The sequence below is a fragment of the Cavia porcellus genome, unplaced genomic scaffold (assembly GCF_034190915.1).
Source record: "Cavia porcellus strain 051 isolate PalLab524CR breed Dunkin Hartley unplaced genomic scaffold, mCavPor4.1 scaffold_8, whole genome shotgun sequence".
Taxonomy (NCBI): Eukaryota; Metazoa; Chordata; class Mammalia; order Rodentia; family Caviidae; genus Cavia; species Cavia porcellus.
The window spans coordinates 52,319,211-52,335,769 of NW_026947491.1; the positions used below are offsets into that span (position 1 = coordinate 52,319,211).

Sequence of the window (16,559 nt, forward strand, 5' to 3'; positions counted from 1 at the left end):
TAAAAAGGTAGTTAGTTTTAATAGCTCATTTTTATGCTTACACTCCACTCCTCCTGGGTTAGAAACATAAATCTGTATTACTCATTTAGGAACACCTGGTCTTAGGTTAGGTCCAAGCTGAGAGAGCCTGGGGAAATTAGCAAAAGGAGATCACAGTGAGAATGCACAAGGTATTCATGCACTGCAATTTTGGTCCTCAGCATACATGGTTTGTGCAAGAGCTCCTGAATTAGTTGTGGAGCTTCCAGAGTGTCTTGGCCAATATGGTTGTACCTGCTGGAATCCTTGAGGGACGCCTTGACAGTCCTTGCCACTCCTGAGTATATCACACGTGTCACATATTTAGATTTTGAATCTTAACCCTGTTACTATGTGAGGGTGCAATGACTTCCACCCTGCTATTTAAAAACTTCTGAAGAGGTGAAAGACAGGGGTCTGGGCTTGTAGGAGTTACTAGGCATAGTGCAAGAGCAGAGAGTATAGACTTGAAAAAGGAAAGGAGATGTGGATTTACCTGGGCCTCAGGCTACAGCATAGTAAGTGAAAGTAACTGCTAGAAAGAGCAATCTCAGGCACAGTGTTAACAGTATTCTTTGGTCTCCACATCTACTGGTTATGACACACTTTGTTCATAGCTGACCCATGTAACAATGTTCCTTGGGCACCTTGTGGTTTGTGAATTACAGACCTGTCAAAGTCAGCACATGTTGGTAGAGTGCATCTTGGTCATGTAATATTTAGCTTACAGAGCTTCCTTGTCCCTGTGTGCCTTGGTCTCAGCATACTGCTCACAGACCTTCTTTAACACAACATAACTCTGTCATTGGATAAAGTCTTGGTGACTGAATATCTTGTGCACAGTGTGCTTTGGTCACAGTATGTCTTGGCCACAGTACACTTGCTGTTTCATGCTTGCATCTATGTGGATAGAACGCCACAATCTTTGGTGATTGTAGTCCTCTAACTCCATGTAGGTGGGTCACGGAGGACTCAGCATGCTTTAGTCACCATATACATGATATGTGATTACCGTGTGCCTACATCCCTATTCACCTGGGTCACTGGGAGCTAGGTTCATGGCTTATGTGAATCACTCTATGACCTGACCACAATGTGATGCAGTTTACATACTGCAAAATTTTCCTAGAATTTTGTTGTTCTCATAGAATTTAGAGGAGAATAGAATTCCAAAACTAAATAAGAGAGACAAATAGCCATTATTTTAGGTACTCAAAATTATGTTGCTGTACCTATGTTATGGTTTTGATCTTAAATAACCTGAAAGGCCTGTGTTTTAAAGGCTTGGTATCTAACCTATGGTAATATTAAGGCTGAAGGACCTTAGGTGTTTAGGTTATTGGGGGATTAGGTCAGTGGGAGCCCCTGAAGATGCTGATGAGACCTCAGACATTCTTTTTATTTGCTTCCCAGCCACCATGAGGTAAGCAGATTCACTCCATCATGCACTTCCTGCCATGATCTGCCTTACCACAGGTCTAAGCAGAACAAACTGACCACTGACCAAAATTTTTGAAATGAGCCAAAATAAAGTTTCCTTCCAATTTAAAAGTTGATTTTTGTCACAGCAATGAAAGTCTAACACAGCTTGGCAAAATAATTTGCATCTCAAAATGTTAGAGTAGGTATTTTGGAAATTGATATACATAAACACAGGATAAGCAACACTTAAATGTTAGCAATTAATTTCTCAGGGCAGTGATTAGAGTTCATTTTTATTTTTTATCTTTTGTCAATGTTTTATTGTTTTTCAAGGTTTTTGATTTATTTATCTTAAGGAAAGGAAAGTCCTCTGTTCTTCAAGACCCACCTCCCACTGCCACGGATTACAGTCAGTTGCCATGTGGTAAAAATTAGTTACTCATTTCTCCCTCTGGTTTCTCTACACTGTCTCTGACACACACAGAGATTGCATGGAGGTAGTGGTGGGAATCGGCAGAAATCTATCTCTTCCTCTTCCTCACCTTCTATCACTTTAAAAGAATACCTTGCAACAGAATATGACACCACTTCTCTGTGCACAAACTACTCATTGAATTTTTGTTGGATTATCTGTTGCTAACTTCATGCTTTCATTTTCATAAAAATTCGATAAATCCTATAAAACAGTCTTTAGAGATTGTTTTCTCATTTTTCTGTGCCTTCATGTTGAAGTGTCTCTACATCCTCCTAGGAGCAAGTTACAAGATCTGTCTGAAGAAGGATCACCTGAGATGGTAGTTTCACAACATCCTTGGCTTGCTAACAATTGAATAAAGCATTTCTCTGTACTCAGTTTTTGGTCCTCTCTCTTTAGTAGAGGTCTATGGCTGATCCCAAGAGCAGTTAGTGGATTTGCCCCAGGATCATTAAAAAAAAAAAAAATAGCTCGATCACAGCAAAAATGTGGAATTTGGTTTACCTACTTGGATTCCATCCAGGCTTCACAGAGCACTGCACATTTTTCAGGTGTAAGTCATTTCCCTAGATTGCCACAATGTTCTGAAACAAAGAGTGGACTGGTTTATTAACCATGCTTTACGAGTGAGGAAATGATAAATAATTTCTGGAAACACCCCAAATGTAGTTTCAAAAGAGATGAAGAGCCCAAATCTTTGTCCTGTAATATAGGATCATAAATACAGCTTTTTATTTAAATCCAAAGGCAAGCGTAACAGTAGATCTTACGGTTTCACTACAAATAAGGAATTCATGCAAGACTTTTACTGGCAGAAAGTGAGCCAGTTTTTCCATTTGTCCAGGATTATTTAAAAATAGTAAGACTAAAGTGAACTATAGCAGCAGTTATCTTTATTTAACCCAGGTGCTGGGATCATATTCTTTTGTATTAATCATAACCTCCCAGAAACTTTGGAAAATAGGTTTTATCTCCAATTACTTATTAATAGCAAAAATAAGGCTTGGTACCAGTGAGTGATTTACATGTTAGAGCAGGGATCAAAGTCCAGATATATCTGATTCCTAAATCTTGGATCTCATCACAAAACTAGTACTGCTTATTAAATTACAATTTTTATTTGTACAAAAGTTTAATGTTTCCATAGGCAAATATAAAGTCCAATGAGGTCTAACTTGATTTGTTTATATTAGAAAGTTTCTCCTTATTCTCATCCCTTAACATATGTATTTCAATAGTGACTGTCCCTAGACATTTCAAAAAATATGATTTCTTAAACCTCAATAATATTACTAAATAAGTTCGTCAAAACAGATTTTCTTCTTACTTTCCTTTCTGTAATTTGATGAGACATCTTGGTCATGGAAAGGTAGCTACATTATTTGACTGCTTTTACTAGTAGGCATTAAAGCAGTTGTAAAGTAGTAATTTAGTCATGCAACGCATCATTAAACGTTATCTTACCCTTTGTATATAAATCTTTTAATGTAATCGGTAGGAATTCTCAGTTGATGAGCTATCTTTTTGGGTCTTCTGCTTTGCATTGTCAGAATTTTGCATTGTCTGAGTTTTGTACGGACATAAGGTGGGAACTTAGCTTATTAAAAATGACATTATAATTCACAAGTTGAGATTCTTATCATCACACATAGAGGAAGCAGTATCCAAAAGGAGTTCTATGTAATTCAAAGAGGTCTGTTAAAGGGTAGCTATCTCAGGTTTTGGAGTTCCTGGTGACTAGAAGATAACTTGAACTGGATAGTGAATACAAGTGCAGAAAATGGGATGTCTAAAACAGTAAGTGAAGCCACATATAATTCAAATGCTGGTCCAGTGTAGGTCTGGAAATGCTACAATTCATACCATGGCATAGCCATGTGGTTCCCTGCTGGGACATAGAGAATCTGATAATAATGGCAAATGGTCCCAAATCAGTGTGTAGATCCAAGCCCAAGTTCAAAGAGTAAGCCACGTGGCGGAATGCACAGAACTTTCAGGGGAAACTACAGCGGAACCTTTACCTACACCACAGGCAGAGCTACACAATTCCTGTATCTCAGGCACTAGGCACAGAGAGACACACTAGCTAAGATAAGTTCAGAGGCCCAGGGAAAGTAGGACCCAAAGGCACAAGGGGGTGGGAGACTCGAGCAACTGCCTGCACTGACTGGGGAAACCTTGCCTTATCCACTGCCCCCAGGCCACGGAAATCCTCACAGAGGCCTAGGTGAGCTGAGAAAGGGCTGGCAGGGCTTCTAAAACGGTGTGAGGATAAGAGGGGGTGGCTTAAAAGTCTGCAGCTGCTAGAGAACCTCAGGTTGAAACTCAGAGGAAAAAGCAGAGTAAACGCCCCACCCAGGAATCTGAGGAAAACCAAGACTTAGGGATTTGGAGAGTGAAAGACAGAAAAAATGGATTTGGGCACACCTGGATCTCCCCATAAACCTGCACTGGCGGTGGGGTGATGTTTGCTTGCTTTCTCAGACTCTTTTACTCTCAAAGTGTGGGCGTGCTAGTTAAGCATATATGCAACTCTCTAGGGGTTGGATTAATGTTTTAATTTATCCAGTGATTTACATAGACCTAGTGGGTTCCCTCTCATCCAGGATCACTTCTTGAGTCCTCCAGCATTGAGGTTCTGCAGGTAGAAATAGGCAATTAATGGGTTTCAACACTCATAAAGCTTCTCATATATTGCAGCTATATTTCCTTCTCCTCAAAGCAAAAGAAATTGCAGCAACTATACAAACATAAAGAGATTAAATAATATTCTTGAGTAATCAATAGGCCAGAGAAGAAATTTTAAAAATCTCTGAAAACAAATGAAAATGGCAATACAATATATTAGATCCTATAGGACCCATTGAAAGTAGTTCTAAGAATGAAGTTTATAGCTGGCAGTGCCTGCTTTAGAAAACTACAGCAAAGCCAAATGACCTAATCATGCCTCTCAAGGTCTCAGTAAAACAAGAGCAATTCATATCCAAAATATGTAGAAGGAAAGAAATATAAAGACCAGAGTGAAAATCAGTGAAATTAAGACTAAAAAATAAATGTTCAATGAATCAGAGTTGGTTCTTTAAAATAATAAAGATCAATAAATCCTTAGCCAAGTTTACCAAGATAAAGGAAGAAAAATCTTACACAAATGCAACTAAAAATGAAAAAGAGGAAACACAACAGGTGCCACTGAAATCCACAGAAGTAAAAGAAGCTATTTTGAAAACACCTTTTAATAAATTGAAGAATCTAGATGAAATGGATACATTATTGCATATATATGACTTACCAAAATTAAACCAAGAACATATAAAGACACTGAATAGACCAGTAGCAGTCAATGAAATTAATGCAGCAATAAACACTACCAATTTAGTAAAAGTCCAAGAACTGATGAGTTTGCTGCTGCTGAATTTTACCACAATGTCAGAAAAGGTCTAGGGCTAATATTTCTTAAACATGTGCATGTAACTGAAAGAGAAGGAACATTGCCAAACTCATTCCATAAAGCCAGCATTACCCTGTTACCAAAACCAGACTAGAATTTCATAAAAACCAACAAAAAAGAAAACTAAGGGAATTATATTTTTATAAACATAGATGCTAAAATCTCCGTAAGGTACTTGCAAAAAGAGTGGAACAAACCACTAACGATCATAAATCATGACTAACTCAGTTTTATCTCAGGAATATAAGAATGATACACCATACTAAATCAATAAATGTAACATATAAATACAATTAAAAATAAAAATTCAAGTTTTAAAAAAAATGATCAAGATTCAAAATTATATGTGTACTCATTCTCAAAAATGACAGTAATTATTGCATATCACATACATAAACCAATAAAATAAAAATAAAATGGTCATGGATGAATAAAAAATTTACATGTTCAAACCTTAAAAATTACTTGACAGGGGCTGGGGATTTAGCTCAGCGGCATAAGCACCTGCCTTGCAAGCAGGCAGTCATGAGTTCGATCCCCTGTACCGATAAAAAGGAAAAAGACAAAAAAAAAAAAATTACTTGAGGATTAAGAATTATACCTTCCAATTACAATATAACTTCCATGATCTAATCTCATAAATAGCCTTTTATTTCACTCACCTGTGACAATTCACCTGCAATACTACGGTTCTCGATCAGCTCCGGTTTCGTGTTTCTATGAATGATTTTAATTATTTCCTTCTCCTAAATTTATAAACTCATACAGTTCTACCACCCTAAGTATGACTTCTTTTACTTTTGCCCCTCCTTCAAGCTACAAACTCATCTTCCAGCCTCCCTTCATTGCCATTCTTCTTGGTGACATAGGCTGTATTTACTGTTTTCACCTCAGAATTACTACACAACGCACTATAAACTGGGTTTTACTATCAGTACTCTTCTGACAGCAGTGGGTGTTTCAGGAATGTGTCATCAACACTGAAGTCAGAAAGACGTGTTTAAATCATGGATCCTCTAGTACTCACTGGAAGAGAAGACATTCAATTTTTGTGACTCAGGAAAAGTATCATCAACACTGAAAAATTACAAGGTTTGAATAACTTGGCATGTTAGCTGTACAGGACACTTCTACCCCAGTATAAGACTACTACCCCAGTAACACTTTGAACATAACTGGATCTTCCTGAGAGTAAAATCTTTGTTTTTAATACCCTTTTTTTTTTCTCTATACCAATTCATTCTATGGTCAATTACTGCAAGCATACCTTGCATGTATTTACAAATCCTTTACCTCTTTTTTCACTATATTTGTATGATACAATTACAGCCCTGGGTTAATCTAGCTCTCGGCCTCCTCTGTTCCTACACCTGCACAAACATGCCATAAATGTGTGCCAAACGCAGCCTAGACACCATATGTATATGTATGTATATGTATATATATGATATATATATATATATATATATATATATATATACTACAGAGTAGAAATATATATATTTCATTAGTACAACTTCTACTCTGTAGGTATGAAAACTCTAGAAAATCTGCATTTTCAATATTAGTTCCTAATATACTGAGAAATTATAAGGCAGCAGATGAGAAATTCTATTTCCTACAAATATGTGTATCCACTCTCCAGTAACAGATTCCTATATGTCTTCTGTGACAGCAGCATGGAACCACCATCTCTAAGCCCACTGTTAAGATTGCACGCTGGTAGGCTAGTCTCTGGCCCTACAATTCTGTCTCTCTGTCTCGTTTCTGTCTGTCTCTCCATCTCTGTCTCTTGTCTCTCTGTCTCTGTTTCTCCATTTTTGTTCTCTCTGTTTTATTACAATAGAATGCCTTGAAAGATTGTGTATACTTACTGTATCTAATTTCTTTTCTCCCCATTCTCTCTTTAGGTCATTCTAATCAAATTTTTGCACTTACGACTCCATTATTGTCATGATCACAAATGATTGCCACTTTACTAAATTCTCAGATAAATTTCTCAGTTCACACGTGTTTTGAACTGTTTTCAGATCTATGTGAACAGCTATTGTCTTCCCTTTGATATATATATATATATTTTTTTTTTTTTTAACTTTGGCTTTTCAGGATATTAGCTAAGCTGTGCCCTAACTAGTGACTCCTTCTCAATTAGCTTAGATGGAGTCTCCTCATCTTCCACGTTTCTTATACTTTGGGAGCCCCAGGACTCAGTTTTAGACATTGTTTCTGCCTCTATATCTCTGGATGAAGTAAATTGATTCAAAGACTTTACTGTCTTAATCTTAATGATACCTGAGTTTATAAATTCATCCAAGGTGTGTATATTCAACTGCCATCTTGACATTTCTATTTAAACATCACCCAGAATTCATGCATGTATCCAAAACTGAGCCCTGATGCCTCCCACAGTGTTTTCCATCTGAGGTTCCATCTTTCTCAGACAAAACAGTTACGGTCATCTATACCTCCACTTTTTTCCTGTCAAATCCAATGTTATCTTCTTGACTCCAAATTAAAAACATACAAACAATATAATACCTCCATAGCTATAACTCCAGTTTAAACAACTATTAATTATTTCATGAATTATGAAAATTGATACAAATTAGTCTCCTTTCTTCAAATCTTGCCTTCTTTGGTTGCTTCATAGCCGTAATATAAACCTCTTAAGAATCTCTGAATGTAGCTCAAGGGTAGAGTGCGTGCCAAACATGCCCAAGGGCCTGGGTTTAATCATGAGCAAAGAAAAGAAAAGAGAAGAAAAAAGAGAAAGAAAGCTGTTAATACACATCTTTCCTCTGATCAAAACCTTTCAAGTGGGTTGGGGATTTTAGTGGTACAGCACCTGCCTGACAAGCAGGAGGTCCTGAGTTTGATTCTAAACACAAATTTTACCATTCAACGTATAATCTAAATGCCTAATATATTAAGTAAAAATAAATCCACATTTAGACCCATCAAAATGAAATTGAAAAGCATGAAAGATAAGTGAAAAATCTTAAAAGCTACTCGAGTAAAAAGATGAATGAACAGCAAAGGAATGACTACTAGAAAACAGATTAGCAAATGATTCCAGAAGACAATGGAATAATATGGTGTCTTCAGAATGCTAAAGTAAACTACTTAAGTCTAATACAGTAATTTTTATGCTAAAACCATAAAATGTGAGAATAAAATAAAGATACTTTTAGGTCCACAAAAAGCATGAGAATATTTTCAGCCTGCTACAAGAGAACTCCTAAAGAATATAATCCATCAAGAAATAAAAGAAAAGTAGTGAAATTGCATATTAAAAGTGACACAATGGTAAAATGTGTTGATTAATGCAATAAACAATGTGGTAAGACATTTAGAAATATCAGTGAAAATGATGCAGGTCAGAAATTCAGTATGTAAAATAAAAATGTAACTCATTACCTTGTTCCGGAGAAGCCTGGGGAAGCAATGTCTTTTATTATAAAATGGCAAAAAAGAAAGACGGAAAAATGGAAAAACATGTTACATTTCACTGGAAACTTCTCAAAGAACAAAAATTTATCTTTGAGTTCTAACTTAGCAAGGAAAAAGAAAAATGAACAAGGGAAATGTCAACAATCTAGTAAAATCAGGAAAGGAAGAAGAAAAAAGATGAGACACAGATCAAAATAAAATAACAAATATTTCCAATACATTAGTAATTCTCAAATGTTTGTAGCATTGATTCACTAAGACAGCTAATTTTAAGCATCACTTTGAGTAGGTTAATGGACGCCCAGCTAACTAGCAAAACATTATTTTTCATTGTCCCTGAAGATTGTTTCCAGAGGAGATTAGCATTTGAATCAATGCACTAAGTAAAGATGATTTGCCCTCACCAATGTGGATTGGCACCATTTAACCAATTATAGGAGCAGATAGAACACAATCATAGAGAAAAATGGATTTGTTTGAAGCAGATGTAGCCATCTCGTCCTGCTCTTAGGCATGAAAACTCCAGCTTCTCAGGCTTTTAACCTTGGATTCAGGGTTTTATCAGTTTCTCTTTTCTCAGCTTTAAGACTCAGACTGAATTTTACAGCAATTTTCCTGTTTCTCCAACATAAGCATAACGCAGTGTGGGATTTCTTAGGCTCAGAACCATGTAAACCCTAGAGAAATCTGACAAAATTAAAGACTTCCATGTTAGAAAAAAAAAAAAAAACCAAAATCACAGGTATATTCTGATTGTAACAGACACCTTTTTCTCATGATGGGTTGGTTTAAAAAAAAGCAAACACAAAATTTACTATCTTAATCATTTTAAGTGTATATTTCTATAGTGTTAAATACATTCTGGAACAGATCTATAGAACTGTCTTGTCTTGTGAATCTGAAATTCTATACCCATTTCTATAACTATTGTCCCTGTTGGTAACTGTTCTACATTCTGTTTTTATGAATTTGAATGTTTTAAACACCTCATTATAAAATGGAATCATATTTCAAAAGTGGCACAGAAAGACTGAAAATTACAGGATTGGAGAATATATAATGATAAAATTTTAAAAATTAACTTGGTTAGACATCAGATATTCCAAACCAGTTAAATGCTGAGCAACATTGCCCTGTAGGGAGTACGTCATTAAAGAAAACACCGTCATCAAAAGAAGTGCAGAACTAGAATAATGTGGAGATTCATAAAGAGGTAACAACATGCTAGTCTAGTAAAATAAAGATTGTATATGACTGAGTTTGGAAGTTAAGAACATTGGTGATTTTGGTAGTTTCAATTGAATTTGGGCAATTCTTATTTTCCTAGATTAGAAAGGAATTATGTTTTTTAAGAAGCTTGAATAAAGAAAATAAGAGATGCTGTTTTGTTAGACTCCGATAACCATATTTACAGGTTGAGGACATTAGAGATTAAAGATGGAGGGGCAGCAATCTCTCTCTCCAGGGACATCTCTTGAGCTCCCACATAAGTCCCACACTCTTTCATGTGGAACAAGTTGCTTTGGTTTTTTTTTTTTTTTTACAGAAACAAAAATCTCTTGACACACTAGCTACTTACTTAGTACACTGCACTTGAGCTGATTTTCCTAAGTGTTAAATCACCTCAAAACAAAAACAAAACACAAAACACCCCAATATTCACAGAACCCTTGATTTGCATCTTAGTCTCTTTGTTATTGTAATGAAATATCTGAGGCTAGGAACTAAAAGCTTACTGTAATCACAGTTTTGAAGGTTCAAGATGGATCCATTGAGATGGATCTGGAGAAGAGCACTTGGCAGATGGAAATCACAGTGGCAGGGGCAAGTGGGAGACAGATCCACAAGTACAGAGTGTGGGAAGGGGCCAGACTCACTTTTTTTAAACAGCTCACTCTGAAGGATCTCACTGGGTTTCCACAAGAACTACTTAATTCCTCTCAGGATGATGCCCAGTAACCTAATTACAGTGTGGTAGGTAGGCTCCATCACCTCTTAACAGACTTATACCAAGTCCAAATATCCACTATATAGCAACTTCTGTTTCTTTTAGACAATGCCCTATAGACTTACAAGTGACATAAACTTTTTCTTAGCACTTGTCTTATGACGTTATACCTGGCTTTGTAACCAGCTGCCTCCCAGTGATTTTTATTGCAAAAGTTTACCTATAGTTCTATGGGAGAAAAATTCCCATTTGGGGTAAAAGCAAAGTATTGGTCTCGAAGGAGGAGCTGATTTTTTGCCAGCTGAGAGATGAGGGAGGAAAATACATTTCAGGGCAACAATTTACTCGTCTAAGAGGGTTTCTTGAAGGAAGGATATTTATTTTAACAGTGTTACCATAGACATAACATATAAGACATCTAGCAGAGTAGCCATGAAATGTTTTGCTGAAACACAGATGAAGTCATAGCATGCCCAAGGCTACTTAGTGTGAAAATGACTGTGCACGAAGCCGAGAAAAGCTTACTGTATGGCTGAAACTTTAAGAGGGCTGTGGGGCTGAGTGAGCCCTGGAATCAGCATGTGCAGGATTTTATGCGCTGTAAGAAGGTGGCCATTAAGGTTTTTAAACAGGTGGGTGACCCATTCATATCTATTTTTGGAAAACATCCTGGTAACAGTGATGATAATGATTTGAACAGACACAGGATGAGAAGAGCAGTTAAGACACTGCTGCCAGAGGCAGATAAGGGTCTGAACTTTAGCTGTGCCAGGGGGATAAGGGGGGAAATGTGAATGACCTTGAAAAAAGTCAGGTGCAAAATCAACAGGAATATGATCAGAGGTGACCAGATAAGGGTGTGCCTGATCTTGCATTGTTCTGGGACACAGGTGGCAAAAACAGATAATCAGCTTAGTCTGGGACAAGGTGAGTGAGGTGTATGTAATACTTTCAGGTAGTTCAGTTAGGAAGTAAACCTCCTAGATGGGAAATTAATGCAATTCCAGGACTTAACACACTGGGCGATCAGTTGCTTAATTACAAACCTGATTGCCTCCCTACTGACAGTTAGGACAAGAATCATTTCATTCATTTTCACATCACCTGGGTGAAATCACGAATAAGTATATAAAAGATATTTTACAAAACAGTGTGTGACCGAATTTAAACTCTTCAGCTGTAGATAGGTTAAAAAAAGAAAAGAAAAAGTTGCATCTAGAAATTTCCAAACCACAACAGGACTGAGGAGCAGAGGTGAGCACTCACCTAGCACAGATGAGGCCCTAAATTCAGTTCCCAGACCGTAAAAAACAAACCCCACTAAAACAATAACCAAAACTTCAGCAAGGCTTTAGGTGCTATGTTCAAGCTTGATTTAAGAAAAACATAAAATCTGTTAACCATGAAATCCAACAAAGACATATAGAAAAGAGAAAATAACTAAAGAAAACACCCAAAAATTAAATTGTAAAAGATGTTAATTGCTTTTATTCTTCAAAGTTACTTTTACAAGTTCTTTAATTAAAAATTGCAATTATTAATAAAAAAACTGCATGAGACTATTGGTTTCATTTTTCTCCTGTTCATGGGTATCTAATATATTGGGGGATATCAAATTCAGATATAGAATTCTGATCCTTGATACCGAATTGTGTAACTACTACCATAATAATGGAATTGATAAATTTTGTAAAATCAAACACATTTATCAAAAGGTATTCCACAACTAGATTTCTTTACAAAGGGGTCCTAAATATTGGGGTAAATCCTTAAATATATGGGAATAAACTCTCAATTAAACAGAGTACCAAGCCAGGATGTTGGTAGAGGCCTGTAATCCCAGCCCTCGGGAGGTGGGCAAAGGAAGATGATAGAAGAAAGCCCTGCGTGGGCGATCTAGCAAGATCCGTCTCAAAATTTAAAAAAAAGGGGGGAAAAGAAAAATACTACTACTAATAAAAGGGATAGGTGTGAATCTCAGTTGTCAGGCCGTAGGTTCAGTTCATAATAATACCACTACCAAACAAAGACAAGCAAAAGGATCAGGTAAATCTTCTGTGCTATTTGGGCAAATCTGAAATCTCTCAAAATTTACAGTACTGTTAAAATACATTATTTAAGAAATCTCTCATGAACAAGATAAATTTTGTCTGGCAACTGGATGTTTCTGCAGGATTAAAATTATTTAACTCATGAAGAAACTATATCTCTCCTTTAAGGCTAATTTTTTTTGGTGGGGAGGGGCAGAACATTGTGTTACTCAATGTGTTAATAGAATGTTAGTATATTTATTGTAACATTGGCTATAAAGTATTTCTATCACATCAAAAGGACTAAAGCTCCTAGAGTGTGACAGATACCAAAAACTGCTTTCCTTTTTTCGATCAACATTTTTAAAGCATTATGATTGGCTCTGCTCTTAGAAATAATTTCTAATTTTTGTTCTGTAGGAAGACTATGAAATATGTATTCAATAATTAATTTTTATAAAATTTTACAATTAATAACTTTCTCTAACATGAAACATAGTAATTATCTAGTGTCAATAATGGAATTTAAAAAAACTGTATGACCATCTTAAAATATATTGTAGTTCAAGCAGTATTATATCAGCAAAGGTAGAAAAATTGAACTGAAACTTTTAAATGTTTCTCATTATCAATAAACAAAGTGAACAGGAAACCAGAAGTGTAGCTCAGTGTCAGAGCATTTCTGTAACATGCACAAAGCCCTGGGTTCAATCCTTAGCACTACAAATACAAATAAATCAAGTGATCTAACAGTTACCTATATTTTGCTTTTTCCCTTAGGTTTATTTTATTACAGGATAGTTTAACATCTACCAATTAAATGTGTTAATTCAATATGAAGTTTCAACATCATATATTTTCTTCTCCTGAAAAAGTCAGAGAGAAATCAAATTCTTTTCTCAGATGATTAAGACTGCATCTACTCCATAGGTATCACCATATAAACACAGTCAAGGGGTAAGATCATATTGATGAATCTAAGTTTTAAATTTCAGGCATTGATTTAAACTTTAATGTCCATTCTGTAAAATCTAAATCTTTAAAAGAAGTTCATAATCATTCAAATGCCCTAAATGACGTCTGCATCACATCTGACAATAATGAAGACAAAATAACAATAAAGTTTCAAAAATTATTGAAACAAAGGTTTCAATGATAAGGCCAATGCACACACAGTAACTGCTCTGTTTTTAAGTCACTGGGGGCCCTCAAGAAAGACCCAACTTCCTCTCTTGGACTCTGGTGTCTGAATTAAGGGAAGAAAATCTTACTGCAATCTGGGTTCAGGCTCCTGACTCACAAGCAAAAAATAACCTAAGAAGGAAAACTTTACCCCCAACTATACTATGAAAAGAAACCTTTTCCAATAGCTGCTTTCAATTTAGTTCAAAGAACTGATAAAAGCAGAAATTCCCACCTTCAAGTTTAGATTTTTAAAGCTTAACATGGTGCGCTGTATTAACTCCTTTCATGCCAACTTAACATATCCTGGGCAACAGAGTTTTTTAAACTACACATATGCACAATGATCTACTAAAGAAAAACTCTAATCTTTAAATCTGAGTTATTAAGCTTAGTAGGTTTCTCCCATTTAATTATTCTGAAGAATGCTACCTTGTTTGGAAAGAGATGATGTTTTCTCTGTGTACATAGACCTGTCATGTAACAATAATTTCAACAAATATCATTTAAAACAAGTGTTTTAAGTAGTTTTATGTTTTAAAATAACAGATTCAATATTTAAGCTTTTACCAAATGGAGATAGGATGACCAAATCACGAAAATATTTTGTTAATTCTTAAAGTGTCTGAACAGCTCAGAAGTACTATTTATATATACCAACCACTCATGCAACAGAAAATCAATAAGAACAGAAAAGAATTCTACTAGGGTCGCTTTAAGACCTGGGACCGGGATGAACATTCACCTCATCTATAGCTTTTAAGCTACAGAAATGTGCAATAAACCAATCTTTTGTTGTAATACAAAGACTGGCAAATGTGAAACTATTTGGATACATTTAAGATAGTAGACCACAAAAAGAAACAGGTTCACCAGTGATTTAAGCAATGAATATACTATAGTACACCACAATATAACAATAAATTGTCTTTTGTTTCGAGAGTTAAATAAATCAATGTACCTGAAATCTTTGTAGGTCCTATTCACATACAACAATGTGAATTGAACCCTGGGGAGACAGGCAGTGTTGCAATTTTTGCTTGTGCTTCAAGTGGGTTAAATATGATAATCAATTTAAGAGGTGATAACATGAACTCAGTCTAAAATGTGTTGAAAACCATCAAAAATATTATTGTAAAAAAGGGACTTAGCATCAAAATGATACATTTTATTAAATGTAATGTGCAAAATAAAATGAAGTGACCTCTACTCAAAAAACGTACAAGACAAGTATTATTTGAAAGGTTTTAGTACTTATTTTCAATAAAAAGAAATCTGGTATTATAAAAATACATAAAATAGTCATGAATTTATACCATTAATTTACATAAGTTTTTTGCATAAAACAAAGTTATACAATACTTTAAAAGGTATTTTAATGTGAAAGTTACTCCCAGTATAAAATTTTTATAGCTTTTTGTAATTTTGGTTCATCTGTATAAATAAGACATTTTATCATTTTAAAATTTATAATTCCATTTAAAAACATAAGATTCATTCTCTTAAATAAAAGTCCACTTGAGGTAGTATGTTAAAAGTTTTCTTTGGTCTCATTCAGTCTATGTGTTCAAGTCATAAGACTGAAAATTTGGAGTCCTGTAGTTTTCTAAAGTCTGTTTATGGGTACATGTGTGATTGTCTTCCTGAAAATCTGTCCTTTCTCTCTCATCTTCTGACTCGGAGTCCAAGTCGGGAGAAGGCATTTTTAAGGGAAAGGCTCTTGACTGACAATCTGACGGCAGTCCAAAGCTTGAAAAGGCATCTAAGTGAGATCTTCTCAGTGGTTTTCCAAATGTCCCTGAAAGGACAAAAAGGCTCTGAGCGCATGGGACCTTTTGCTAGCATATACATCAAGAAAGTACAATGCAAATGAAGAGGCACTTGACCCCATTAACATGAACAAGCTTTTCCTACAAGTCCCCATTAGTGCACTCAGATGTCTGTATTTGTGCCACATGTACTGTAGAATGCAAGAGAGGAATCTGCTTTCCTTTTGTCTATAGTTGCTGGATAACTGCATGCATTCTTTATCATCTCCCATAATCTACAGGCATATGGGTTGTTACACAAGAAAGTCCCTGAAGTTCATCATATAAATCCTTTTCTCCTCTCCAAATTTCTTCTCAATTCTGGAGTAATTCTCCTTGAAGTGAGTTTGGATAACAACATTCAAGTTAAGTATGCCTGAATAGAGAAAGTTTATTTCAAAATAATTCTACAGCTTTGTTGTTTCACTGGAACAAAATAGTATTCAGTTAATCCTAAATCTTTCCCCAGCCCTGAAAAACATATTTTCCATTTTTTAAGGAAGAATATAAATGATCACATTGTATAAAACATGAAATTTCTTAAAAGCTCAGAAAAATAATTTTAAATTTTATTTTTTATTAAAAAGAAAAAAACCCACCACCAAGGCAGGTTGAGGCTCATTTCCCGTATCGTTCCATTCAGTGAGAAGAGGATCTCATTGCTTCGTCCCATTGTTTTCAGGCACCAGACTAAATAACATATAGCAAAACCTCGGGGCCAGCCAGCATCTAACACTACCCACTGTCCCTTTAAGGCTCCTGTGGCCTCCTATGCCCA

At 35.6% G+C, this 16,559-nt stretch overlaps 1 protein-coding gene across 2 annotated transcripts in view; it reads right to left on the reverse strand.

The window, feature by feature from the left end:
- Nucleotides 1–12,221: 12,221 nt before the first annotated feature.
- Lrig3 (leucine rich repeats and immunoglobulin like domains 3) overlaps nt 12,222–16,559 on the reverse strand; it is a 44,933-nt gene continuing 40,595 nt past the window's right edge. For both annotated transcript variants that reach the window (XM_013159382.3, XM_003476120.4), the window contains exon 19: nt 12,222–15,771. In XM_013159382.3, the coding sequence (XP_013014836.1) occupies nt 15,533–15,771 (239 nt within the window). In that variant the 3' untranslated portion in view covers nt 12,222–15,532. The remainder of the gene's footprint in view (nt 15,772–16,559) is intronic.